Source organism: Lichenostomus cassidix, chromosome 23 (assembly GCF_008360975.1).
Source record: "Lichenostomus cassidix isolate B80296 chromosome 23, HeHo_3.0, whole genome shotgun sequence".
NCBI lineage: Eukaryota > Metazoa > Chordata > Aves > Passeriformes > Meliphagidae > Lichenostomus > Lichenostomus cassidix.
Window position 1 is genome coordinate 2,096,492 of NC_139503.1, and position 26,741 is coordinate 2,123,232.

The window sequence follows — 26,741 nt, forward strand, 5'->3', positions numbered from 1 at the left end:
CCCGGCTGGGTGGGGGACACTGCTGCGGACGGGGAGCGGGCAGAGGGTCCTGGGGCATCCCGTGAGTGAGGATCCCAAGCCGCAGCCCACCTGCATCCCAAACCGCAATCCACACCTCATCCCAAACCGCAATCCACACCTCATCCCAAACCGTAATCCACACCTCATCCCAAACCGCAATCCACACCTCATCCCAAACCGCACCCTACACCGCATCCCAGACCGAATCACATCCCAAACCACATCCCAAACCGCAATCCCAGCCTCATCCCGCACCGCATCCCAAACCAAATCGCATCTCGAGCCACATCACTGCCTCCTAAACTGCATCCCAAACGGCATCCCAAACTGCATCCCACGGCACACCCCAAACGGAGGGTGTGGAGCACCCTGGAGTGAGACTCCCAACGCCCACGGGATGGAGCATCCTTGGAGGAGATGGAGCGTCCCTGGAGGAGATGGAGCGTCCCTGGAGAACATGGAGAACCCCTGGAGAACATGGAGAATCCCTGGAGAACATGGAGAATCCCTGGAGGAGATGAAACATCTCACTCCCATCCATCCTCCGACTCAGCCTCGAGCCAGCCTCCAAGTGTTTCCCAACCAACCCTCCCAGCTTTTCCACCTCACTCCCCTCAGCTCCCACCAACACATGGGGAAACTGAGGCAAGGGACTGGGAATTCCCATTCCAAGCAAAGCAATCCAATCCCAGCTGCATCCATGTGGTTTCGCACTTTTGGAGAATCCGAGAGTCTCCATCCCACCCCACCCCTCCGGGGTTTGCTCTCCGGGAGCAGAAACCGAGCTGAGGGCTTTGGGCAGTGAATTATTTAGCGGCAGGCAGAGATCCTGGCACAGCGCGGCCCTCGGGAGCACTGCGGGATTTGGGAGGTCTGGGCAATCACACCCGATAAATTGACAGCTTTATTTACTCGCAGGAAATGCTGCTGTCAAACCCGCAATTCCTCCTCCGAGGGTGTCACTCAAACCCCACGCAGCGAGATGGGGTGAGAGCCGTGCAGGGTGAAATCCTGGGAATCCAAATCGAAATTTTCCCCTCCATCCATCCCCCCACAAAAAAATGCTCCTCGGGGCATCCCCCCGGCTCGCCTGGCCCCTCTGCCGGCGGATGCTCCAGCGGGATCACCCTGACCTTCATCCCGCTGCCTTTGGAGCAGCTCATCCCCCTCGCCGCAGGTTTAGGTTTCACCTGGGATTGATTCAAACCTCGCGGCTGCCGAGGGAGCAGCGTTGAGGTGACCCGGGAAGGACTTGGGTGCTCACTCGAGGGGACCCGGGGCGGGTGGGAATTGGGTTACTCCCGGGATTGTGGGTCACCACCTCCCGCACCTCATCACCTGCCCAGACCCCGGGAATCTCCATCGAGCTGGGAGCTGGGAGGTTTTGGGATGGAGCCAGGCAGCTTGAATCAACATGGCACCAACCCATCCCTCCGAAGCGGTGGAGGTTTTGGGAAGGCATCCCAGGATTTGCTGGCTTTGCCCCACCCCTGCCTTGCCTCGGGGGTCCCGCGGAGCCACCCGTGTCCCCCGGCATGATGGGACTTTAAAAGAGGATTCCAGAGGCCGGGAATGGCGAGGGGGAGGCACTGTGCTCGGAGCCTGCTGCCCTCTCGGGATTGCAGCTCGAGTTCCTGGCACGGAGCGGCGGCCAGGATTTGCATCCACAGGATTTCCAGTAAGTTTTGCAGGCTTGGAATGCAGCTGCAGGGCTGCGGGGCTGGGGACAGCGGCTGTGGGGACAAGGACAGCAGGAACCCCTCGCTGGGACGCGAGGACAGGGGCAAAGCCCCGGTTTGGCTCCCTGCATGGGGCTGCCGGGGCGGTGAAGGGAGGATTCATCCCCCCTGTGTGAGGCTGATTGGAGTGACAGGGATGGGCAGAGCTGGGGACAGTGGCCTCGGGGGTGCAGGGGGTGGCATTGTCCCTGTGGGGCGAGCAGCGGTGACAGTGGTGACAGCGGTGACAGCGGTGACGGCGGCGCGGGGAGCGGCAGGGCTGCTCGGCACCTGCTCCTGCCGGAGCCTTGGCCTCATCCCAGGACAATTAACTCCTGGCAGCGGCGCTCGCTGGGACAAACAAGCGCCAGGGACAGCCCGGCCTTCCTGAGGGATGGGGAACCCCCGGGCTGGGGGCTGCTCTGCCCCAAAACCACCCCCTGGCCATGGGGCTGGGGCTGCTCCGTCCCAAGGCCACCTCCCAGTCCTGTCCCTGCGCTCCCCCGCGCTGTCCCCGAGCTGGCAGGGACATCTCCCGGAGCTCGGGCACATCCCGGAGCAGCCCCGCGGGAGGAACAGGGAGCGGCAGGGTCGCGGCTCCTCTTCCCAGCGCCGGAGGTGAGGCAGGAAGAATGGATGAGGACGCCGTGAGCTGCCGGGCTCGCCAGCGCTGGGACAGATCCCAAAAAATCCCCTCCAGCCGTGCCAGGTCCCTGCGGAGATGGAGCAGAGTCCCGGAGCGGAGAAGGGCAGGAGCTGATCCCCAGGGGAACAGGGATTTGGTGGCGCTGGCTGCAGGTGGCGACAGCAGAGCTGTCACCAGGAGTGCCCAGTGTCCCTTTGGGATCACACAGCGGCAGTGTCACCTCCACCGCAGTGAGTTTGCCTTGGAAAAGGGTGGCCGGAGGTGGCAGCCCGGGTGGGGACAGCAGCCCGGGTGGGGACAGCTGTCAGCAGCAAACCCCGCAGCAAACAGAGCGTGGCACTGCCCGAGTGCTGAGCTCAGCACCCCGAGGAGAAATGGGATCTCCAATCGCTCCTTGGCAGGGAAGCTCTGCCTCCTCCTCCTCCTCCTCCTCCTCCTCCTCCTCAGCTCCATCCCAGCTCTGTCACTGTCGCACAGCCGCCTGTCCCGCAGCCTGGTGGCACTCCCTGCGTCACACACTGTCGCGGCTCGCTCGGCCTCTCGAGGGACACGTGTTGGCCTCGGGGTCACCCCGCGCCACCCGATTTGTCACCGCGGCAGATCAGAGGGAGCGGTGAGTCCTCGCAGGGAAGGTCTGGCTCCTGTCAGTGCCCGGAGGTGACAAACGGGGCTGGCTGTCCTCAAAGCACCCATCCTGTCCCAGTCTGCTCTGGGAGGGCAGGCAAAGCTTTCCCTCTGTTATCGGATAAATAAAAAGTAACTTTTGCCCCATTAAGGTTTATTTCAAAGTCAAAATCCGCGCCCTGGATGTGCTAATGAGCTTAATTAAATACACGCTGTCACGTCCGTCATTACTCCTCAGCTCTCTGCCCAGATCTGTGTCGAGGAGGAGATTCCATTCTGAACCTGTTTCTGTCCTTTCAATAAACCCAATTTTTGTGCATCTGATCGAGAAGGATTTTACTGAACAGGACGGAATTTCTGGTGTCCAACTCGACACCATCAGGAATTCCTCCCTGCCACCCCTCTGACCCCTCAGCACCAGCAGCAACTCAACAGGGTTCATGGAATTTCCATCCAAATTTCATTCACTCCACGCAACAGCTGGAAACTCCCTCGGGGAGCAGCATCTCCCTCCCGTTTTCTGTCCTTTAAGCGATTTATTCCCTTTCGAATTCCAGCCTATTTCCAGCAAACCCAAGCGCTTTGGGTAAAGAGCTTTTCCCCTCCGGCCGCCTCTGCCCGGGGCTGATAAAGGCGAGCTGTTCGGCTCTCCAGCTCTCTCTCCATCCCCACAAGCGGATTCCCAGCTCTCCGAGCCCAAGGGATGCTTCTCCAGAGGTTTTTTGGGGGGCGGAGGAGGTCACCCATCTCCTCCGGTGGGTGGGATCGGCTGGTGGGATTGATTGATGGAGATCCAAACCCCATCCCAGCTCTCCCGTCCTGCTCCAGCCCTTCCCGCGGCAGCTTGGAGCTGAGACAGGGATGAGGCTGCTGGGAGGAGGAACCTCCGAGTCCCCAAATCCAGGGAAAGGAGCTCCGAGCTCCCATCCCGGCTGTCCCAGCCTTTCCCAGCCTTTCAACTCCAGCCTTTCCCGCGGTAGCTTGGAGAAGAAACAGGGATGAGGCTGCTGGGAGAAGGGACCTTCAAAGTCTCCAAATCCAGGAAAGGGATTTCCGAGCCCCCAAATCCAGGGAAAGGAGCTCCGAGCTCCCATCCCGGCTGTCCAATTCGACTTCAGCCTTTCCCGCGGCAGCTTGGAGGAGAAACAGGGATGAGGCTGCTGGGAAAAGGGACCTTCAAAGTCCCCAAATCCAGGAAAGGGATTTCCGAGCCCCCAAATCCAGGGAAAGGGATTTCCGAGGCCCAGATTCCAGGGAAAGGACCTTTGAGCCCCCAAATACCAAGGAAAGGACTTCTAAGCCCCCAAATCCAAGGAAACGGACCTCCGAGTCCACAATTCCAGGGAAAGACCTCCGAGTCCCCAACCCAAGGAAAGGACTTCTGAGCCCCCAGATCCCAGGAGAGGGACCTGCGAGTCCCCATCCCACTGTCCCATCCCATCCCACTGTCCCATCCCATCCCATCCCATCCCATCCCATCCCATCCCATCCCATCCCATCCCATCCCATCCCGCTGTCCCATCCCACTGTCCCTTCCCGCTGTCCCCTCCCGCTCCAGCCCTTCCCACGGGGTCCCTCTCGTGGCCGATTCCCGCCCGGAGCATTCCCGAAAGATCCTTTCCATCCCAATCCCGATTCCATCCTTTCCCAGCCCGGCACAGCCGCATCCCCCCGGGAATGGGGGGATCGGGAAAACCTCGGGAATCGGGAAAACCTCGGGAATCAGGAAAACCTCGGGAATCAGGAAATGGAGATTTACAAAGCCCAGGAATTCTGCCGGGCTGGAATGCTGAGCTCAGGTCCTGCAGCAGCCAAATGCTGAGGCAGAGATTTCCTTCCCCAGCAGCGACTGATCCCCACTGGTCCTGGCAAGGGGACACCGGTGACAGGTAAAGGTGGCACTTGTGACAGGGTAAGGGGGACATTTGTGGCAGGGTAAGGGGGACATTTGTGACAGGATGAGGGGGACATTTGTGACAGGTAAAAGGGGACATTTGTGACACTACAAGAGGGACATTTGTGCAAGGATGAGGGGGATAACTGTGCCAGGTAAAGGTGGCACTTGCGACACAGTAAGAGAGACATTTGTGACAGGGTAAGGGGGACATTTGTGACAGAACAAGGGGGACAACTGTGCCATGTAAAGGGGGCAACTGTGCCAGGATGAGGGGGACAACTGTGCTGAGACAGGGGTGGCACCTGTGCCAAGTAAAGGGGACACCTGTGACAGGTAAAGGTGGCACTTGCAACAGGGTAAGGGGGACATCTGTGCCAGGATAAGGGGGACACCGGTGCCAGGTAAAGGTGGCACTTGCGACATGGAAAGAGGGACATCTGTGACAGGACAAGGGGGACATTTGAGGGGGACAACTGTGCTGGGACAGGGGTGGTATGTGTGCCAAGTAAAGGGGACACTTGTGACAAGTAAAGGGGGCAACTGTGCCAGGATGAGGGTGGCACCTGTGCTGGGACAAGGGTGGCATGTGTGCCAAATAAAGGGGACACCTGTGACATGTAAAGGGGGCAACTGTGACAGGTAAAGGTGGCATTTGCAACAGGGTAAGGGTGACATTTGCGACAGGACAAGGGGGACATTTGTGACAGGACAAGGGGGACATTTGTGACAGGGAAAGGGGACACCCATGCCAGGTAAAGGGGGCAACTGTGCCAGGATGAGTGGGACATCTGTGCTGTGACAAGGGTGGCACCTGTGGCAGGACAAGGGTGGCACCTGTGCCATCACCTGAGCTCTGGGCCAAGCCCTTACCCACACACCCTGTGGGGTTCCTTTCCTCCTCCAGGTGTGAAATTCCCGGGATTCAGGAATCCCTGGGTGGCACTGACAGCACACTGAGGCTCTGACAAAAGCAAATTTATTTCATTTTCTGAAGCTTATCTTACATGCACGGACCAAAGCCAGGACAACACAGCAGGGCTGAGGGTTTGTCCAGATTCCAGCAGTTTTTCTGGAATCAAATGGCCAAATTTGAGGATTTTGGGGGTTTTTTTTGCCCTTAGAAAATACAATCATAATACGAGGAATGTTTTCTTTTTTTTTTGTTTTGTTTTGCTTCACTTCAATTCCTCCTCCTCCTCCTATTCCCTGCATACAGCAAATGCTCCAAAAAAAAGGAGGAAGGAGGGAAAAAAATCTAAACCACACACACTTCCCCCCCCAAAAAAAAAAAAATCCCAAAAACCCACTGAGATGGGAGGACCAAATCTAGCTCTATTCAGAGGAAAAAAAAAATAAAATACAAACAGAACAGCAGGAGTAGAGCTCTGACAGGAGCAGTACCCTCAGGATTCTCCTAAAAAATAATAAAAATTTCCCACGTTTGTTCAACGAGATGCTCCAAATCCCTTCGGATCGGTTTTGGACAAAGCAGCTGAATACAGAGTTTGGAAAAGAATAAAAAATATTGCATTCTTGGCAGAGTCTGCTGGGTATTCCCACCTGGGCCAGGTGGAGGTGGCAGAGCCTGCTGGAGGCTTCATCTCAGGTGTGTTCCTCAGCCCAGGTGGGGCTGGCAGAGCTCAGGGTGGCACTGAGGGTTCCTCAGGGTGTCCCCTGCTGTCAGTCCCCTGTCACCTGGGTGGCCTGGCCGTCCGAGCTCTGGTTGGTGGACTGGATGAACATGGGCTGGGTGATGTCCTGGCCGGCTGGCATTGTCACCTGCTGGATCTGGTAGAGCTGCTGTGGGCACAAGGTGACAAAGGGACGTCGGTCAGTGGGCAGCACGCCCAGAATCTGCCAGGTTTGGTCACTCTGAGGTCCCCAAAAACCCCCAAAACCCACACTGAATGTGCTGCTTAGTCACAGCAAATTGTGTCTGGGAATTCCAGGCTCACATCAGGGGTCACTTCTGCTCTGAGGAAGGGAACAGAATGGATCCCTGGAAGTGTCCCAGTGTCACCCTGGGATAGTGGGAGGTGTCTTTAAAGTCCCTTCCAACCCAAACTATTCCATCATTTATGATATTCATGGAACAGCCAGAATAAAACCTTTATTCCTGAATTAGGACCAACCTGGATCTCACCCCAAGTGCCAGGGACTGGATTAATTTGGAGTTAATTAATGATTTATTACATTTATGGAAGAGCCAGAATAAAACCTTTATTCCTGAATTAGGACTAAACTGGATCTCACCTGGAGTGCCAGGGACTGGATTAATTCAGAGTTAATTTATAAAACCTTTATTCCTGAATTAGGACCAACCTGGATCTCACCTGGAGTGCCAGGGACTGGATTAATTTGGAGTAATTAATGGTTTATTATATTCATGGAAGACTCAGAATAAAACCTTTATTTCTGAATTAGGACTAAACTGGATCTCACCCCAAGTGCCAGGGACTGGATTAATTTGGAGTTAATTAATGATTTATTACATTTATGGAAGAGCCAGAATAAAACCTTTATTCCTGAATTAGGACTAAACTGGATCTCACCTGGAGTGCCAGGGACTGGATTAATTCAGAGTTAATTTATAAAACCTTTATTCCTGAATTAGGACCAACCTGGATCTCACCTGGAGTGCCAGGGACTGGATTAATTTGGAGTAATTAATGGTTTATTATATTCATGGAAGACTCAGAATAAAACCTTTATTTCTGAATTAGGACTAAACTGGATCTCACCCCAAGTGCCAGGGACTGGATTAATTTGGAGTTAATTAATGATTTATTACATTTATGGAAGAGCCAGAATAAAACCTTTATTCCTTAATTAGGACTAAACTGGATCTCACTCCAAGTGTCAGGGAATGGATTAATTCAGAGTTAATTTATAAAACCTTTATTTCTGAATTAGGACTAAACTGGATCTCACCTGGAGTGCCAGGGACTGGATTAATTTGGAGTTAATCAATGATTTATGATATTTATGGAAGACTCAAGATAAAACCTTTATTCCTGAATTAGGACTAAACTGGATCTCACCCCAAGTGTCAGGGGTGAGATTAATTCAATTAATTAATCGAATTAATTAATTAATTAGATTAATAAATTTGATTAATTCGGAGCAAAGGTAGCAGAACACTAAGAATCCACCTGAATTAATTCTGGCACAAAATTCCCTTACCCTGCTGCAGGCCAGCAGTGCTTTTATCAGCTACCATATCCTGCCAAAAATTACGGAATATTCAGGAATTTCCCCATAAATGTTGCCAGCAGAGAAGGCAAACCCCACAGATATATTTGCAAGTTTCCAAGGCAGCTCCCTGCCAACACCTCCAGCAAAATGCAGATTCAGGGCAATCCCTCTGCCTTCAATCTGCACTGATTGTCCCCAAATTGTCCCCAAGTCCTTACCTGTCCGTCCGTGAACTGGCTGAACTGCTGCTGGCCCTGCTGCACTTCTGTCTGCGTTATCTACAGAGATAAGAGCAAATGGTCACTCACTGCCCTTCCCAGGAGGGTCACAGCCCCACCAACACCATCCTGGGGGGTTTTTTACAGTCTCAGGAGAACTTTTCAGTCTCAGGAGAACTTTTCAGCCCCAGGAGAGCTTTTCAGCCCCAGGAGAACCTTCCAGCACCCCAACCGCGACAGGAACAGGACACTGAGCTGTCCCTCTGCACCTTCCAGACCAAACACCTCCTGCCAGCTCCTTCCAGACCCCAAACCAGGTCCTTCCAGACCCCAAATCAGGTCCTTCCAGACCCCAAAACCACCTCCTCTCCTCCTCCCCCTCCAGGGAAGGTCGAGAAGGATCCCTCAGCCTCAAGCTTCCCGACGTTCTGCCTTTCCTGCTCGGCTCCTCCCTCGCCCAGGTGGGAAGGAGAAGGAGGAGAGAGAGAGAGAGAGAGAGAAAAGGTTGATGAGGCCAAAAAAGTTTACCTGCAAGCAGCTCAGCAGCAGCGTGAGCTTCACCCAGAGCCACACACACACACACACACACACAGAGAGGGGATTTTTTGGCATGCACCTCTCACGGACACCTAAAGGAGGTTTCCGCTACATCCCTTCCCTTTTTTTTTTTTTTAAAAATTTTTAAGAAAAGAAAAGAAAAAAAAAAGCCAGGACTCCTATCCCAAAGAGGTGGTGGAAATCCTTTTGGAATTCACCAGCTTGAGGAGCTAAGGGGAAGAAGGCTGGGAGCAGTCAAGCAGCCCTGCAGTGGAGTGCATTACCTGCTGTGCATTGGTTGCAAGCGTCTGGATCTGCCCCTGGACTACCTGGGTGCCTGACACGGGTTGGGCTAAGCGGATATACTGCAGCTGGCCAGCATTCAACTGGACCTGGAGACAAGTGGAGGGGGGGCAGGGAAAGAAAATGAAACAGATCACTCTGCAACCTGGACACAAAGCAAAGTTCCCTGCTCGGTTTTTGCCGAAATCGGGGTGTTTTCCCGGAGTTCTGGGGGGTTTTGGGTTGGAATTATGGTGTTGGATGTTTAGATTCATTCCTGGTTTTGGGTTGGAATTATGGTGTTGGATGTTTAGATTCATTCCTGGTTTTGGGTTGGGATTATTGTGTTGGATGTTCAGATCCATCCCTGGTTTTGGGTTGGAATTATCCTGTTGGAAATTTAGATCCATCCCTGGTTTTGGGTTGGAATTATTATGTTGGATGTTTAGATTCATCCCTGGTTTTGGGTTGGAATTATCCTGTTGGATGTTTAGATTCATCCCTGGTTTTGGGTTGGAATTATCCTGTTGGATGTTTAGATTCATCCCTGGTTTTGGGTTGGAATTATCCTGTTGGATGTTTAGATTCATCCCTAGTTTTGGGTTGGAATTATCCTGTTGGATTCTTAGATTTATCCCTAGTTTTGGGTTGGAATTATCATGTTGGATTCTCAGATCCATCCCTGGTTTTGGGTTGGAATTATCATGTTGGATGTTTAGATTCATCCCTGGTTTTGGGATTATCCTGTTGGATTCTTAGATCCATCCCTGGTTTTGGGTTGGAATTGTCTTGTTGAATTTTTAGATTCATCCCTGGTTTTGGGTTGGAATTATTGTGTTAGATGTTTAGATCTATCCCTGGTTTTGGGTTGGAATTATCCTGTTAGATTCTCAGATTCATCCCTGGCAAATCTCAGGGCACAGAGCTCCTCATTCCTCCTTTTTTTTTTTTTTTCCAGGGTGGGTTAGTAGCTAAAGCACATTAATAGCTCAGTTTCTCATGAATTATCAGGGATTTGGGAATTCTCAGTTCACCTCTGGGTCACGAAATTTCAGTTTTTTTGCTCCTTCCATGCAGCATTTCCCAAAAAACTGCTATCAAACCACATCACATCCTCAACCCCTACCAGATCCTGCAAAAAAAAATTAAGGAATGTGCAGGAATTTTCCCCCTAAACAAAGCCAGCAGAGATGGCAAACCCCAAAGATATATTTGGAAGTTTCTGAGATGTATTTCAAGTTTTTCACCTCTCTGCCAACATATCAACCCCCACCTGGCAGAGCTTTTTTTGGTGTCAGTGCTTCAGAGATGAGATTGGATTTAATTCCCAAATTTATTCCCTAAAAACCCTGATTTTGGGAGGTTGGGACATGAAGAAAATACAGATATAATGTTGTTCATACACAATAAAAGAGTCAAAAAAAAGCAATAAAAGGGTCAAAAATACCACTGCTGGATTTTCCTGCTGTTATTTAACTTCACAACGTTGAGATTCACAGTTTTAAGGTTAATTTTATCCCAAAAAAATATTTTTTTTTTCTTTTTAAGAAGGGGGAAAGAACACACAGAACATTAAAAAACTGCTGATAAAAGCTCAACTGCCTGGAATGTGATTTTGGCATTTCCACAACTGTGTCTGAAAGCTCCAAAATTATTTTAGAAACAACTAAATTCCCTCCTGAGCGACAATATTTTAATAAAGAATTGGTTTCTGCACTGAGATCTGCAGGTTTTCCACGCTGGGGGATTAGATTTTAAAGACATGAAATGGATGGGTGAGAGAGATTTGGGAAAAAAAAAACTCTTCCAGCAAGGAGAGGAAATTCCAAAGAAATCAGGGAGGAAGATTAAATTTAACACAAAATTCTTATGGATAAATAAGTGATTATGACTTAATTGATGGATTCACCTCCAGCTTGTTGAAAATAAATTTGATTTTTCACAGGCAAACGGTGGGAATGGAATAAAGAGCAACAAGAAGGAATATGTGGAAAATCAGCAAAAATCAGGAATAAGATGCTAAAACACTCCAGAGGCAATTCCAGTTTCCTGAGAGATTTTCCAACTCTTTTTGGGTGATCCAAGATTTCCTGCTGAGCCCTCAAAGATCCCAGAGAAACTGTCAGAAGATGGCACTGAATTTGCCAAGAGAGGAGAGAAATTGGGGAAAAATAAGAAAATCAAAGCAGGAAGAGAAGAACAGACCAAGGATTGGGATTTTTGTGGAGCAAAATCCAAGTGGTTCCCAGCTTGGGCACTAAAATCCTCTCCCAGGGAGGTTTTTCTCCGAGTTTTATTTTATTTTTTCACTTGCTGGAAGCTCCTTCAGCATGTTCTTCAGCTGAAGAATCCTCCTGGTTGCAGCCAAAGAGGATTTCTGCAGGGTGAGGAGCTGGGAATTGGGATTTTTTCCATCCATCCTACAGCTCCTACCTCGCTGGTTTGCACTCCTGGAGTTGCCAGAAATCCAAATTTTCCCAAAATATTCCTCCTGAGGAGCAGGCAGAGCTCCCTGCTCTTCCACAATGCCAGGAAAGAAGGCAAAAAAGCGAATTTTTGGCCAAACCAGACCCTAAATCCCCTCTGGGGCTGTCTGAAAACACTTCCCAAAGGATCCTCCTGCATTTTCTGCCCTGCACAGCTGCTTTTGAAGGAATTTTTCTCCTAACAGATGTCCAGAATTCCCTGGGGAAAAGTCTGAGTTAATTCTTTTTCTTTGCTGAGGATCCACTGGAGATCTTCCATAAATCTTCGAGGAAAAAGTCTCTTGGAGAGATTTCCACAAGGAGAAGAAGAGGAAAAAAGAAATGGAGAAGAAGAAAAAGAGAAATGGAAAAGAAGAAAAAGAGAAATGGAAAAGAAGAAAAAAAAGAGAAATGAAAAAGAAAACGCGGAGAAGAAAAAATGGAAGAAAAAGAGATTTTTTTGTAGTAAAAACAGCGAATTTGGCAATTTCTTCCTCTGTGATCAACACCCTCAAGGCAGCAAGAATCAGCTGAAGGCTCAAGAGATAAAAAAAGCTGGAAAAATCTGGCAATTCCCCCAATGCAAAGGCTTTCCAAGATGCTCTGGCACAGCAGCAGCAGAGGGAAGCTCAGCAAGTCTGGAAAGGCAGAAGATGTGAATTCCCAGTTTGGGAACAATTCCAGAAATCCAAGTGGAATGTCTGGCACTGGGTGACCTCTGGGCTGTGATTGATGATTTTTGATTTATTTTCTCTAACAGGTGTGAGATTTTCCAGCTGGGAATCAAAAAGCCTCAGTTTTGTTGTGATTATAAGTTATGGAAAGAGAGGAAAATGTGATTTTTTTGAACCCAGTGGGAAAAATTTCAGGAGGTTTTGGTTATGCTGAGTACCCAAAATCCTGTTTTTAAGGCTGATCTGAAAGCCAGGAGGTGTCTCCTGGCTCTGCCAAGCTCCAAATATTTTGGAGAAATATTTCCCCTACCATCAAAGTTTATTTGATATAAATAACTCCCAGATGGCACTTTTCCCACTCAGCCTGCCAGGTCGTGACTTCAGACCAAGTAAAGGCAAAAGAAGTGAATTTTTTTTTTTTTTTTCCCTTCAAACCAGGCTGTGGTGAAGAACTGATGCTCCAGCCAGGAAATATTTCATTTATTCCTTCCTAATCCCAATTCTTTCACTCAGGGGGAAGTCTTTGGGGTCGGGAAATAAATCTTCACCCTTTTAGTGGAGATTTATTTCCCATTTTTGGGGTCAAACCTGCTCGATTTTCCTAAGTGCAGGAAACCACACCATTCAATCCAAACTTCCTAAAAGCAACCAGGAACAGCCTCATGCTCAGAGGGATTTTTCCAGGTTTTTTCCTGGCAGAATCTTACCGGGATTTGCTGGATTTCCCCCGTGTTGGTGATGATTTGCTGCATCACTTGCATGGTTTGCCCTGTGCTGCTCTGAGCCTGCTGGCTTTGCCCTTGGGGTTGAGCTTGGACAATCTGGACCTGCTGTCCTTCTCCCACCTGCATGGTCACTGGGGTGGTCTGGAAAATAAAATAAAATAAAATAAAATAAAATAAAATAAAATAATAAAATAAAATAAAATAAAATAAAATTAAAATAAAATAAAATAAAAATAATAAATAAAATAAAATAATTAAAAAATAAAAATAAAAATAAAATAAAATAAAATAAATAAAATATGAAATAAAATAATCCAGGGATGAGGATTTAGGGGTGGAAAAGCTGTGGGATATCAGGGATGGCGGAGAGAATTTCCTACACTCACTGCTTGTTGCTGGAGTTGGGGGAAGAGAGAATTTTCTATATCCAATAAATAAATTAGGATTAAATCGCCACTCAGGGGCTCAGAGCCTTGGGGAGGACATGGATAGATAAATGATTATCACTTCATTGATAATGGATTCATTTCCAGTTTGTTAAAAACTAAAATTTGCTTTTCCACAGGTAAACTGTGGGTCTGGAAAAAAGACAGAGCACCAGGAACAGAGAATTTCCTACATTAAATAATTAAATTAGGATTAAATCACCACTCAGGGGCTCAGAGCCCTGGGGAGGACATGGATAAATAAATGATTATCACTTCACTGATGGATTCACTCCCAGTTTGTTAAAAAATAGAATTTGCTTTTCCACAGGCAAACTAGGTCTGGAAAAATGAGTGTACAGAGCACCAGAACATGTGGAAAACCAGCAGGAACCAGGAGGAAAATGCTCCCAACACTCCAGAGGCACTTCCAGGTTTCTGAAAGAGTTTCCAAGTGTCCTGTTTGGGTGATCCAGGATTCTCTGCTGAGCCCTCAGAGTGTCTGTTTGGGGGATTTGGTGGGATTCTCAGGGATCTGATGGGATCCTGATGGGATCCTGAGGGATCTGATGGGATTTTGAGGGATCTGATGGGATTTTGAGGGATCTGATGGGATTCTGAGGGATCTGATGGGATCCTGATCTGAGCCAGAACAGCACCAGGAATCACATTTGGCACAGGAAAGGTGAGGTTGCCCCACAGAAGTGTCTGAGATGAGGTAGGACAGGGATTGGAGCAATTTGGGATGGTGGAAGATCCTTGAGAATGGAATGGGATGAGATTTAAACTCCTTCCAACCCAACTGAACCCAACTGAACCAACTAAACCTAACTGAACTCAACCCAACTGAACTCAGCTTAACCCAACCCAAATGAACCCAACTGAACCCAACCCCAAACCCAACTCAACCATCCAAACCCTAACCCAACTCAATCCAACCCATCCCAACCCAACTGAACCCAACTTAACTCATCCCAACTGAACTCCAAACCTAACTCAACTCAAGCCAACCATCTAAACCCTAAACCCAACCCATCCCAACCCAACTAAACCCAACTTAACTCATCCCAACTGAACTCAGCTGAACCCAAACCCAACCCAACGTAACTCAACTCAACCCAACTAAACCCAACTTAACTCAATCCAACTTAACCCAATTTAACTCATCCCACTTGAACTCAGCTAAACCCAACCCCAAACCCAACCCAACTTAACTCAACTTAACCCAACTGAACCAAACTGAACCAAACTTAACTAAACCCAACTTAACCCAACTGAACCCAACTAAACCAAACTTAACTCAGCCCAACTGAACTCAGCTGAACCCAAACCCAAACCCAACTAAACCAAACTTAACTAAACCCAATTTAACCCAACTGAACCCAACTAAACCGAACTTAACTAAACCCAACTTAACCCAACTAAACCAAACATAACCCAAATTAACCCAACTAAACCAAACATAACCCAAATTAACCCAACTCAACCCAATCCAACTCAACCCAACCCAACCCATCACCCAACTCATCCCAACCCCAAACCCAACTCAACCCAACCCCAAACCCAACTCAACCCAACCCAACTCATCCCAACCCCAAACCCAACTCAACCCAACCCAACCCTAAACCCAACCCTACTGAACCCATCCCATACCACCCCATCCCCATTCCCCAGAGCAATCCCCCCCTCAGGACAGACCCCCCGCGCTCACCTGGCCCTGCTGGGGCTGGGCGATGATGATCTGGCCGGGCTGGATGGTGGTGGTGGCCGTGGTGGTCTGCTGGCCCTGCTGCTGGCCCTGCACCTGCACCGCCGCCGGCTGCTGCGCCAGCGTGAAGTAATACTGCACGGGCTCGGCCGGGGTGACGGCCTGGCGCACCTCCTCCTGCGGGGAAACGCCGGCAATTGGGATGGGAGCGCGGCAACCGCCCACCCCACAGCTGGAACAGCCCCCCAGAAACGTCCTGGGGGAAAGGAGCTGGGATATCTCCCACAGATTAGTTTAACTGAGGTAGTTTGAGCTGATAAATCCTCGTTTTTGCATATTGTTTTCGGTGGAAATCAGAAGCGTTCCCAATTATCCATCAGTGTTGCCATATTATCCATAAAACGTGGGTAATATGGGAATGTTATCCCCTAAAACATGGGTAATATGGAAACGTTATCATCCCATAAAATATGGATAATACAGGAATGTTATCATCCCATGAAATGTGGGTAATACGGGAACATTATCATCCCATAAAACATGGATAATATGGGAATGTTATCATCCCATAAAACATGGGTAATACGGGAACATTATCATCCCATAAAACATGGGTAATATGGGAACGTTATCATCCCCTAAAACATAGTATAATATGGGAACGTTATCATCCCATAAAACATGAATAATCTGGGAACACTATCATCCCATAAAACATGGGTAATATGGGAACATTATCATCCCATAAAACATGGGTAATATGGGAACATTGTCACCCCCTAAAACATAGTATAATATGGGAACGTTATCATCCCATAAAACATGAATAATCTGGGAACATTATCATCCCATAAAACATGGGTAATACAGAGTTGCCATGAGGAGGAGGAAATTAATAAAATTAAATAAAATACCCGAGTTGAAAGCCAGGCAACTTCCTCATCAGTGAATTCCATTACGGGAGGAATTGCAAAAAAACCAGGAAAACTGACAGAACATCATCTGTCACCCCAACCCCTGAATTCCCAACCCTGCACCGAGCTCTGAGGTCAAAGCCCTGGCAAGAAAAACCAGGATTTGATGCCTGGAGTTATTTATCCCAACCCAGCTTCTCCAGGCTGACAGCCATTCCCAACCCTGATATCTCAGCAGCTGGAAGAAGCAGAAAAAACCCCAAAATCCAAGTGGTTCCCTGAAAACCCAATATCCAAGTGGTTCCCTGAAAACCCAAAATCCAAGTGGTTCCCTGAAAATCCAAAATCCCAGTGGTTCCCCAAAAACCCAAAATCCAAGTGGTTCCCTGAAAACCCAAAATCCAAGTGGTTCCCCGAAAACCCAAAATCCAAGTGGTTCCCCGAAAACCCAAAAGCCAAGAGGTTCCCCAAAAATCCAAAATCCAAGTGGTTCCCTGAAAACCCAAAATCCAAGTGGTTCCCTGAAAATCCAAGTGGTTCCCTGAAAACCCAAAATCCAAATGGTTCCCCAAAAATCCAAAATCCAAGTGGTTCCCCAAAAACCCAAAATCCAAGTGGTTCCCCAAAAACCCAAAATCCAAGTGGTTCCCTGAAAACCCAAAATCCAAGTGGTTCCCTGAAAACCCAAGTGGTTGCCTGAAAACCCAAAATCCAAGTGGTTGCCTGAAAACCCAAAATCCAAGAGGTTCCCCGAAAACCCAAAAACCAAGTGGTTCCCTGAAAACCCAAAAACCAAGTGGTTCCCCGAAAACCCAAAACCCAAAATCCAAGTGGTTCCCTGAAAATCCAAGTGGTTCCCTGAAAATCCAAGTGGTTCTCTGAAAACCCAAAATCCAAGTGGTTCCCCGAAAACCCAAAATCCAAGCAGTTCCCCGAAAACCCAAGTGGTTCCCCGAAAACCCAAAATCCAAATGGTTCCCTGAAAATCCAAGTGGTTCCCTGAAAACCCAAAATCCAAGTGGTTCCCCAAAAACCCAAAACCCAAATGCTTCCCAGCTTGGGGCACTAAAACCTCTCCCAGGGAGGTTTTTCTCCAAGTTCTATTTTATTTTTTTTTCCCACTCGCTGGAAGCTCCCTGCCTTTCTCATCTCAGCAGAGAAAAAAATCCCTTCCCGCTCAGCGACATTCCAGGATTTTCGGAGATTTTCGGGAGGTGGATATTCCAGGGGTGAGAATTCCCGAATTCCCAGGTGTTCACTCCATGGCAGAAGGCGTAAACAATCCTCTCCCAGCCACCTCGAGCTCACAGCTGAGAGTGTAGGATGTTTACACGTGCTACAGCATGGGATGTTCCCAATTCCAGCAGCTTGCAGCAATCCTGGAATCCCTGCTGGGGTTTTTTTTTGGGGTTTTTTTTAATTTTATTTTTTTGAGGTTTGCTCATGGATTCTCCTTTCGGTTTGATGCAGCTGGGCAGGGAAAGGAAAATTCAGAAATTTAGATTAGATCAGAGCAGTGGGTGATGGCTGGGTGGGAATTTTTTGGGGTTTGTTTGCTCAGAAGGTGTTTTTTTTTTTTGGGAAGGGGAAAAATTTAGGAGCAACTCCTGGGAGATTTCCCAGCAGAAAAATCACATCTCGAAGATTAAACTGATCCCAGCTGGCTGTGAGAAAAAAAAACCCAAATTTTGATCACAATCCCAGCAAACAGAACACTTCCTGCAGCTCCCTGGTTATTCTTATTCCCCATATTAATAGGAGAGGAATGGGAATAACCATTAATAAAAAAATTAAAACAATAAAAAATTTAAATAGTAAAAAATTAAAATAAAAAATCAAATTATAAAATTAAAATAATAAAAATTAAATAATTTTAAAATTAAATAATAAAAAATTAAAATAATAAAAAATTTAAAATAATAAAAAGTTAAAATAATGAAAATTTAAAATAATTAAAAAATTAAAATAAAAATTAAAATAAAAAAATTAAAATAATAAAAATTAAAATAATAAAAAAATTGAAATACTAAATAACCACAAATAATAAATTCCAATCTATTTTCACCCAGGGCAGGTCTGCAGTGAACCACCAAACCCCTGGGGCCCCCTTTCAATTTAAAAAAATTTTAAAAAAATTTAAAAAATTCTACTTTTCCACACCATTTTCCCTATAAATCCTTAACCAACATTCCTAGGGGGGAAAATAATTCTATTCACCTATTTTTCCTGCTGGAAAAAAACCATTCCTGGTGATCCAGCAGTGATCATTTTGGGGTAAAAAACACCTTCCCAGCCTTATTTCCACCCCAAAATTCCCCCAAATTCCCTGGGATGGGATGGAGATTTCACCCCAGACGCTTCCCAAAGTGCTCCAGGAATTCCTGAGATTCCACAACTCGGAATTTCGGGGATCAGAATCAGTCCTGAGGTGAATCCAAAGCAAGGAGAAGACAACAGGGAATGTTTTCCCTTCCCAAAAATGGTGAATTTCTAAAAATGGGGAAGTGGAGGAATGAGGAGAAAAAAAAATATATATAAAAAAATATAGATTTTCAGTGGCAGAATGGAAATTTCAATCATTCCAGCTGGAAAAGGAACTCCAATTTGTTTTCCCCTCATTTATAAGAGGCTGTTTGGCCTTTTAATTAATAGAAAAATAATGAATTTTGGATAAATCTCGAGGATTTTATGTTGATATTTATATTTTATTTGGAGTTCCTGATGCTGATTTTAAGCCCAGGAGCAGCAGGATGGATTTCCCTGGATATTTGGGGTATGAAAAGGTTATTTTCCTGATTTTCTGGAGATCAGAATGGGATCAGGATGAGGATTCCAATCCTAAAAGATGAGGTTTGAATTCCCTATTTTCCCCTCTTTTGGAAATTCCAGGAGCACCACGAGGAAAATTCCTGGAATAAATTGGGCAGCAAATATGAAAATTTGCAAAGATGTCGATTAGAAAAATAGAAAAAATGAAAAAGAAGTAAAAAGAAATGAAAATAAATAGTATAAATAAATAATAAAATAATAAAATAAATAAATAATAACAAAAAAATAAATAAAAAACTAAAAATAAATAAAAATAAATAATAAAGAAATAATAATAAAATAATAAATAAATAATAAAAAATAAATCATAAATAAAAACCTAAAAATAAAAATAAATATAAAGAAATAATAAAATAATAAATAAATAATAAAAAAAATCATAAATAAAAACCTAAAAATAAATAAAAATAAATATAAATAATAAAATAATAAATAAACAATAAAAAATAAATCATAAATAAAAACCTAAAAATAAATAAAAATAAATAATATAAATAAATAATAAAATAATAAATAAATAATAAAAAATAAATCATAAATACAAACCTAAAAATAAATAAAAATAATATAAATAATAAAATAATAAATAAACAATAAAAAATAAATCATAAATAAAAACCTAAAAATAAATAAAAATAAATAATATAAATAATAAAATAATAAACAATAAAAATAAATCATAAATAAAAACCTAAAAATAAATAAAAATAAATAATATAAATAAATAATAAAATAATAAATAAAAAATAAATAAAAAATAAATAATAATAAATAATAAGTAAAAACTAAAAATAAATAAAAATAAATAAAAATAAATAATAATAAAATAATAAATAATAAAAATTAAATAATAAATAAAAACCTAAAAAATAAATAAAAATAAATAAAAATAAAAATAAAAAAGAAAAATAAATAAAAATAAATAATAAATAAATAATAAATAAATAAATAAAAATAAATAAAAAAAAAATAAAAAATTAAAAATAAATCCTGCAGCAACCTCCAAAATCCAACAAAAACAGGAATGCTGCTCTCCACACTGAGAGCAGACAGAATTTCCCACGGATTTAGAGTGAAAAAAGGCAAAAAAAAATCCACTTTAAAGGCAAAATTCCCACCAAGATCTCCCACAGCTTCCCAAATTCCTGGTTTTAGCCACAACTTTTGATTTTTTTCCACGCTGCAAACCTCCAGAAGTAGCAGAAAGGAGCCTAAAATAATAATTTATTTTTATTTTTTTAAAATTTTTTAAAATTGCTGGGCAACCATTCCAGAAGCGAGGAGCAGAATAATCCAGATTTTTTTTTTTTTTCTCCAGCAGGGAAATTTTAAGGAAAAAAAGGGAAATTATAAGGGAAATGAAGGGAAATTGTAAGGAAAAAAAGGAAAATTTTAAGGAAAATGAAGGGAAATTGTAAGGAAAAAAGGGAAAATTTTAAGGAAAAAAAGGAAAATTTTAAGGAAAAAAGGAAAATTTTAAGGAAAAAAGGAAAATTTTAAGGAAAAAAGGAAAATTTTAAGGGAAAAAAATGAAAATTTTAAGGAAAAAAAAGAAAATTTTAAGGGAAATGAAGGGAAATTGTAAGGAAAAAAATGAAAATTTTAAGGGAAATGAAGGGAGATTTTAAGAAAAAAATAAAAATTTTAAGGAAAAAAAGGGAAATTTTAAAGGAAAAAAGGAAAATTTTAAGGAAAAAGAAAAATCTTAAGATAAAAGATAAATCTTAAGGAAAAAAAGGAAAATTAAGGAAAATGAAGGGAAATTTTGAGGAAAACAAAATGAAAATTTTAAGGAAAAAAAATGAAACTTTTAAGGAAAAAAATGAAAATCTTAAGAAAAAAAGGAAAATTTTAAGGGAAATGAAGGGAAATTGTAAGGAAAAAAATGAAAATTTTAAGGGAAATGAAGGGAGATTTTAAGAAAAAAATGAAAATTTTAAAGGAAAAAAAGGAAAATTTTAAGGAAAAAAAAAAATTAAGGAAAACGAAGGAAATTTTAAGGAAAAAACCAAAAATTTTAAGGGAAATTAAGGGAAATTGTAAGGAAAAAAGGAAAATTTTAAGGAAAATAGGAAAATTTTAAGGGAAATTTTAAGGAAAAAAAATTTAAAGGAAAATTAAGGGAAATTGTAAGGAGAAAAGGAAAATCTTAAGGAAAAAAAGGAAAATTTTAAGGAAAAAAGGAAAATTTTAAGGGAAATGAAGAGAAATTGTAAGGAAAAAAGGAAAAAATTTAAGGAAAAAAAGGGAAAATTTTAAGGAAAATGAAGGGAGATTTTAAGAAAAAATGAAAATTTTAAGGAAAAAAGGAAAATTTTAAGGAAAATGAAGGGAAATTTTAAGGAAAACAAAATGAAAATTTTAAGGAAAAAATGAAAATTTTAAGGGAAAAAAATGAAAATTTTAAGGAAAAAAATGAAAATCTTAAGGAAGAAAGAAAAATTTTAAGGGAAATGAAGGGAAATTTTAAGAAAAAAATGAAAATTGTAAGGAAAAAAATGAAAATTTTAAGGGAAAAAAGGAAAATTTAAAGGAAAATGAAGAGAAATTGTAAGGAAAAAAGGGAAATTTTAAGGAAAAAAGGAAAATTTTAAGGAAAAAAGGAAAATTTTAAGGAAAAAAGAAAATTTTAAGGAAAAAAGGAAAATTTTAAGGAAAAAAGGAAAATTTTAAGGAAAAAAGGAAAATTTTAAGGAAAAAAGGAAAATTTTAAGGAAAAAAGGAAAATTTTAAGGAAAAAAGGAAAATTTTAAGGAAAAAAGGAAAATCTTAAGGAAAAAATGAAACTTTTAAGGAAAACAAAATGAAACTTTTAAGGAAAACAAAATGAAACTTTTAAGGAAAACAAAATGAAACTTTTAAGGAAAACAAAATGAAACTTTTAAGGAAAAAAATGAAAATCTTAAGGAAAAAAAAGAAAATTTTAAGGGAAATGAAGGGAAATTTTAAGGAAAAAACCGAAAATTTTAAGGGAAATGAAGGGAAATTTAAGAAAAAAGAAATCTTAAGGAAAAGGAAATTTTAAGAGAAATTAAGGAAAAACCAAAATTTTAAGGAAATGAAGGGAAATAAATTAAGGAAAAAAGAAAATTTTAAGGGAAATGAAGGGAAATTTTAAGGAAAAAAAGAAAATCTTAAGGAAAAAAGGAAAATTTTAAGGGAAATTAAGGGAAATTTTACAGAAAAAACCGAAAATTTTAAGGAAAATGAAGGGAAATTTTAAGGAAAAAAAGGAAAATTTTAAGGGAAATGAAGAGAAATTGTAAGGAAAAAAGGAAAATTTTAAGGAAAATGAAGGGAGATTTTAAGAAAAAAATGAAAATTGTAAGGAAAAAAATGAAAATTTTAAGGGAAATGAAGGGAAATTGTAAGGAAAAAAGGAAAATTTTAAAGGAAAAAAATGAAAATGTGAAGGAAAAAAGGAAAACTTTACGAAAATGTTAGGAAAGAAGGGATTTCTGCAGCGATCTCAGCTGAGAGCAGCAGCCTGCTGCTGTAAACATCCGACTGAAAGCTCCTTGCAGCACCTTCCAGCTTCCAGTCAAGGATGTTTACAGAGGCACTGACTGCCCCAAGGGGTTTGGAACCAAAAAAATCCAGAAAAATGCAGAAAAATTTGGGTTTTTTCAAGTTTTTCATGCTGGTAGAAGTTGGGATCAAAAGTGTTGTGGAGTTTGTTGGTTATTTCTATGGAAATTCTGTTTATTTCTATCAAAAGCTGATGGTTTTATTGTGGTTTTTGTAAGTGATTTTGTGAGTTTGTAAAAAAATGATTCAATTTTTTTTTACAACATGAAAATGATTGCAAAGTATTTTTTTTACAAAGTTAAAATGGTTTTGTAAATTATTTCGGAAATAATTTTTAAAATTGTATTTATTGTAAAGGATTGTATTTTTTATTTAGGATCTATTATTTAGGATTATTATTTAGGATTATTACTAATGTTTATTATTAATGTTTATGATTTAGTTTCATTATTTATTTTTATTATTAATGTTTATTAATGTTTATGATTTAGTTTCATTATTTATTTTTATTATTAATGTTTATTAATGTTTATGATTTGGTTTCATTATTTATTTTTATTATTTATGTTTATTAATGTTTATGATTTAGTTTCATTATTTATTTTTATTATTAATGTTTATTATTAATGTTTATGATTTAGTTTCATTATTTATTTTTATTATTAATGTTTATTATTAATGTTTATTATTTAGTTTCATTATTTATTTTTATTATTTATTTTTATTATTAATGTTTATTATTTAGTTTCACTATTTATTTTCATTATTTATGTTTATTATTTATGTTTATTATAAATGTTTATTATTTATAATTATTACTTATTTAAGGACTGAAAACCCCTGAAATTCAAGCACTTAACAACCTGAAAACCACAGTAAATCCACAAAACAAATTCAAATCTCACATTTAAATCTCATTCCCCGTCGTTTCATCACCTCTGTCTTCATCAGAAGCCAAAACCCCATCGAGAAAATCCCCAAAAATTCCAGATTTTTGTGCCTCACCTGCCTTTTTGGAGGCTTCAGCTCATCCCTGGGCACAATATCGATGAGGAAATCGAACTGATCGAACTTGGTGATCGCCATGGCAATATCATTCCTCTGCAAAAATAAAAAAAATAGAAATTTTTTTGGTAAAAATGTAAATGTAAATTTACATTTTGAATTAATTTTTTTTTGTAAAATTAATTTTTTTTTACATTAATTTTTTTTGTAAAAATGTAAAAAATACAACTCAGCAAATAAGAACGTAAGGGATTTGGGAGGAGGTTTCACTGATGATTTTTAGGATTTATTGAAGAATTTAGGGATCTGAAATAAAAACCCAACCCATAATTTTTATGATTTAAGAATGAGAGATTTAAGAATTTAGGAATTTATGATTTAGGAATTTAGGAAGAATTTAACAACCTAAGGGATTTGGGATCTGCTGGAGGTTTCACTGATGATTTTTAGGATTTATTGAAGAATTTAGGAACCTGAAATAAAAACTCAATGCTTTTTATTTATAATTTTTTACGATTTAAGAATGAAAGATTTAAGAATTTAGGAAGAGTTTAACAACATAAGGGATTTGGGATCTGCTGGAAGTTCCATGGATGATTTTTAGGATTTATTGAAGAATTTAGGGTCTGAAATAAAACCCAATGGTATTTTTATTGATGATTTTTATTTATAATTTTTATGATTTAAGAATTTAGGATCCTGAAATTTAAGAACATAAAGGATTTGGGATCTGCTGGAGGATTCATGGATGATTTTTATGATTTATTTAACAATTTAGGAACTTGAAATTTAAGAACATAAAGGATTTGGGATCTGCTGGAGGTTCCATGGATGATTTTTAGGATTTATTGAAGAATTTAGGGACCTGAAATAAAAACCCAACCCATAATTTTTATGATTTAAGAATGAGAGATTTAAGAATTTAGGAATTCATGATTTAGGAATTTAGGAAGAATTTAACAACCTAAGGGATTTGGGATCTGCTGGAGGTTTCATTGATGATTTTTATGATTTATTGAAGAATTTAAGGATCTGAAATAAAAACCCAATGGTATTTTTATTGATGATTTTTATTGATAATTTTTATGATTTAACAATTTAGGATCCTGAAATTTAAGAACATAAAGGATTTGGGATTTGCTGGAGGATTCATGGATGATTTTTAGGATTTACTGAAGAATTTAGGGTCTGAAATAAAAACCCAATGGTTTTTATTTTTATTGATAATTTTTATGATTTAAGAATGAGAGATTTAAGAATTTAGGAATTCATGATTTAGGAATTTAGGAAGAATTTAACAACCTAAGGGATTTGGGATCTGCTGGAGGTTTCATGGATGATTTTTAGGATTTATTTAACAATTTAGGGTCTGAAATTAAAACCCAACGGTATTTTTATTGATGATTTTTATTTATAATTTTTATGATTTAAGAATTTAGGATCCTGAAATTTAAGAACATAAAGGATTTGGGATTTGCTGGAGGTTTCATGGATGATTTTTAGGATTTATTGAAGAATTTAAGGATCTGAAATAAAAACTCAATGGTTTTTATTTTTATTGATAATTTTTATGATTTATTAAGAATTTAGGAACCTGAAATTTAACAACATAAAGGATTTGGGATCTGCTGGAGGTTTCATTGATGATTTTTAGGATTTATTGAAGAATTTAGGAACCTGAAATAAAAACTCAATGCTTTTTATTGATAATTTTTTACGATTTAAGAATGAAAGATTTAAGAATTTAGGAAGAATTTAACAACGTAAAGGATTTGGGATCTGCTGGAGGTTTCACTGATGATTTTTAGGATTTATTGGAGACTTTAGGGACCTAAAAATGGGATTTTACCTGGAGAGTTCTGCGTTTGTTGTCCTCAGTGTGGATCCAAGCTCGCAGGGTGAGCTCAGTGATGAAAATCTGAGCAGCTTTGGCAAAGAGGACAGGAGCTTCTGCACTGATCATCTGCCAGGAAAGAACATTTATTTGCTGTTATTTTTAATTTTTTAATTGAAAAAAAAAAATTTTTGAAATTTTAATTGAAAATTAAAAAAAAAAGTCGAAATTGAATTGAAAATTGAAAAAAAAATTGAATTTTAATTGAAAATTGAAAAAAAAAATTCGAAATTTGAATTGAAAATTGAAAAAAATTCGAAATTTTAATTGAAAATTGAAAAAAAATTGAAATAAAAATCGAAATTTGAATTGAAAATTGAAAAAAATTTGAAATTTTAATTGAAAATTGAAAAATTCGAAATTTTAATTGAAAATTGAAAAAAAATCGAAATTTGAATTGAAAATTGAAAAAAAATTCAAAATTTTAATTGAAAATTGAAAAAAATTCGAAATTTGAATTGAAAATTGAAAAAAATTCGAAATTTTAATTGAAAATTGAAAAAAAATTCGAAATTTTAATTGAAAATTGAAAAAATTTGAAATTTTAATTGAAAATTGAAAAAATTCAAATTTTAATTGAAAATTGAAAAAATTTGAAATTTTAATTGAAAATTGAAAAAAAAAATTTGAAATTTTAATTGAAAATTGAAAAAAATTTGAATTTTAATTGAAAATTGAAAAAAAATCGAAATTTTAATTGAAAATTGAAAAAAAAAATCGAAATTTTAATTGAAAATTGAAAAAAAATTCGAAATTTGAATTGAAAATTGAAAAAAAATTCGAAATTTGAATTGAAAATTGAAAAAAAAAATTTCGAAATTTTAATTGAAAATTGAAAAAAAATTTCGAAATTTGAATGGAAAAAAAAAAAAAAAATCGGATTTGAATTTCATTCTATTTGATTTAATAGAAACAAAAAACTAAAATAAATGATACAGATTTAAGTGGTGTTAATCTGCTGGGATCAAATCCGTGTTAACCACCTGAATTATTGTTTATTTTTCCATGAAAAACTAAAATAAATGATACAAATTTCAGTGATGTCAATTTATTGGGATCAAATCCACGTTATCCACCTGAATTATTGCTCATTTTTCCATCAAAAGTGAATAAAATTGCACAAAAATCACTCTAAATCTTTGGGAAATTAAACAAAAACAAAGAGGGAACTTGACAAAAGACATTTAAGCACTAGAGAAAAGCAGCCAAATTATTATTTTGATATGAATTTTTTATTATTGTTTATTATTAACTTTTATTATTATTTATATTTATTTTCACAGTGGGATTTATCCCAAGAAAACCAAACTGCAAAAGCCTCAATGAAAATCCCAAATCCTTTTGCTTTCCCAGCTCAGTTTAATTCCACTTATAAATTATATATATTTAATTATTTCTAGTTCTAATTATAGTTATAATTATATATATAATTATTT

At 40.3% G+C, this 26,741-nt stretch overlaps 1 protein-coding gene across 3 annotated transcripts in view; it reads right to left on the bottom strand.

The window, feature by feature from the left end:
* Positions 1-5,866: 5,866 nt before the first annotated feature.
* NFYC (nuclear transcription factor Y subunit gamma) overlaps positions 5,867-26,741 on the bottom strand; it is a 37,091-nt gene continuing 16,216 nt past the window's right edge. For 2 of the 3 annotated variants that reach the window (XM_085081416.1, XM_085081417.1), the window contains exons 4-10: positions 25,261-25,374; positions 23,412-23,507; positions 15,139-15,312; positions 12,985-13,143; positions 9,141-9,248; positions 8,320-8,379; positions 5,867-6,706 (exon numbers count right to left, since the gene is read on the bottom strand). In XM_085081416.1, coding sequence (XP_084937542.1) covers positions 6,587-6,706; positions 8,320-8,379; positions 9,141-9,248; positions 12,985-13,143; positions 15,139-15,312; positions 23,412-23,507; positions 25,261-25,374 — 831 coding nt within the window. In that variant the 3' untranslated portion in view covers positions 5,867-6,586. The remainder of the gene's footprint in view (positions 6,707-8,319; positions 8,380-9,140; positions 9,249-12,984; positions 13,144-15,138; positions 15,313-23,411; positions 23,508-25,260; positions 25,375-26,741) is intronic. The other variant, XM_085081418.1, reaches the window with a different exon arrangement.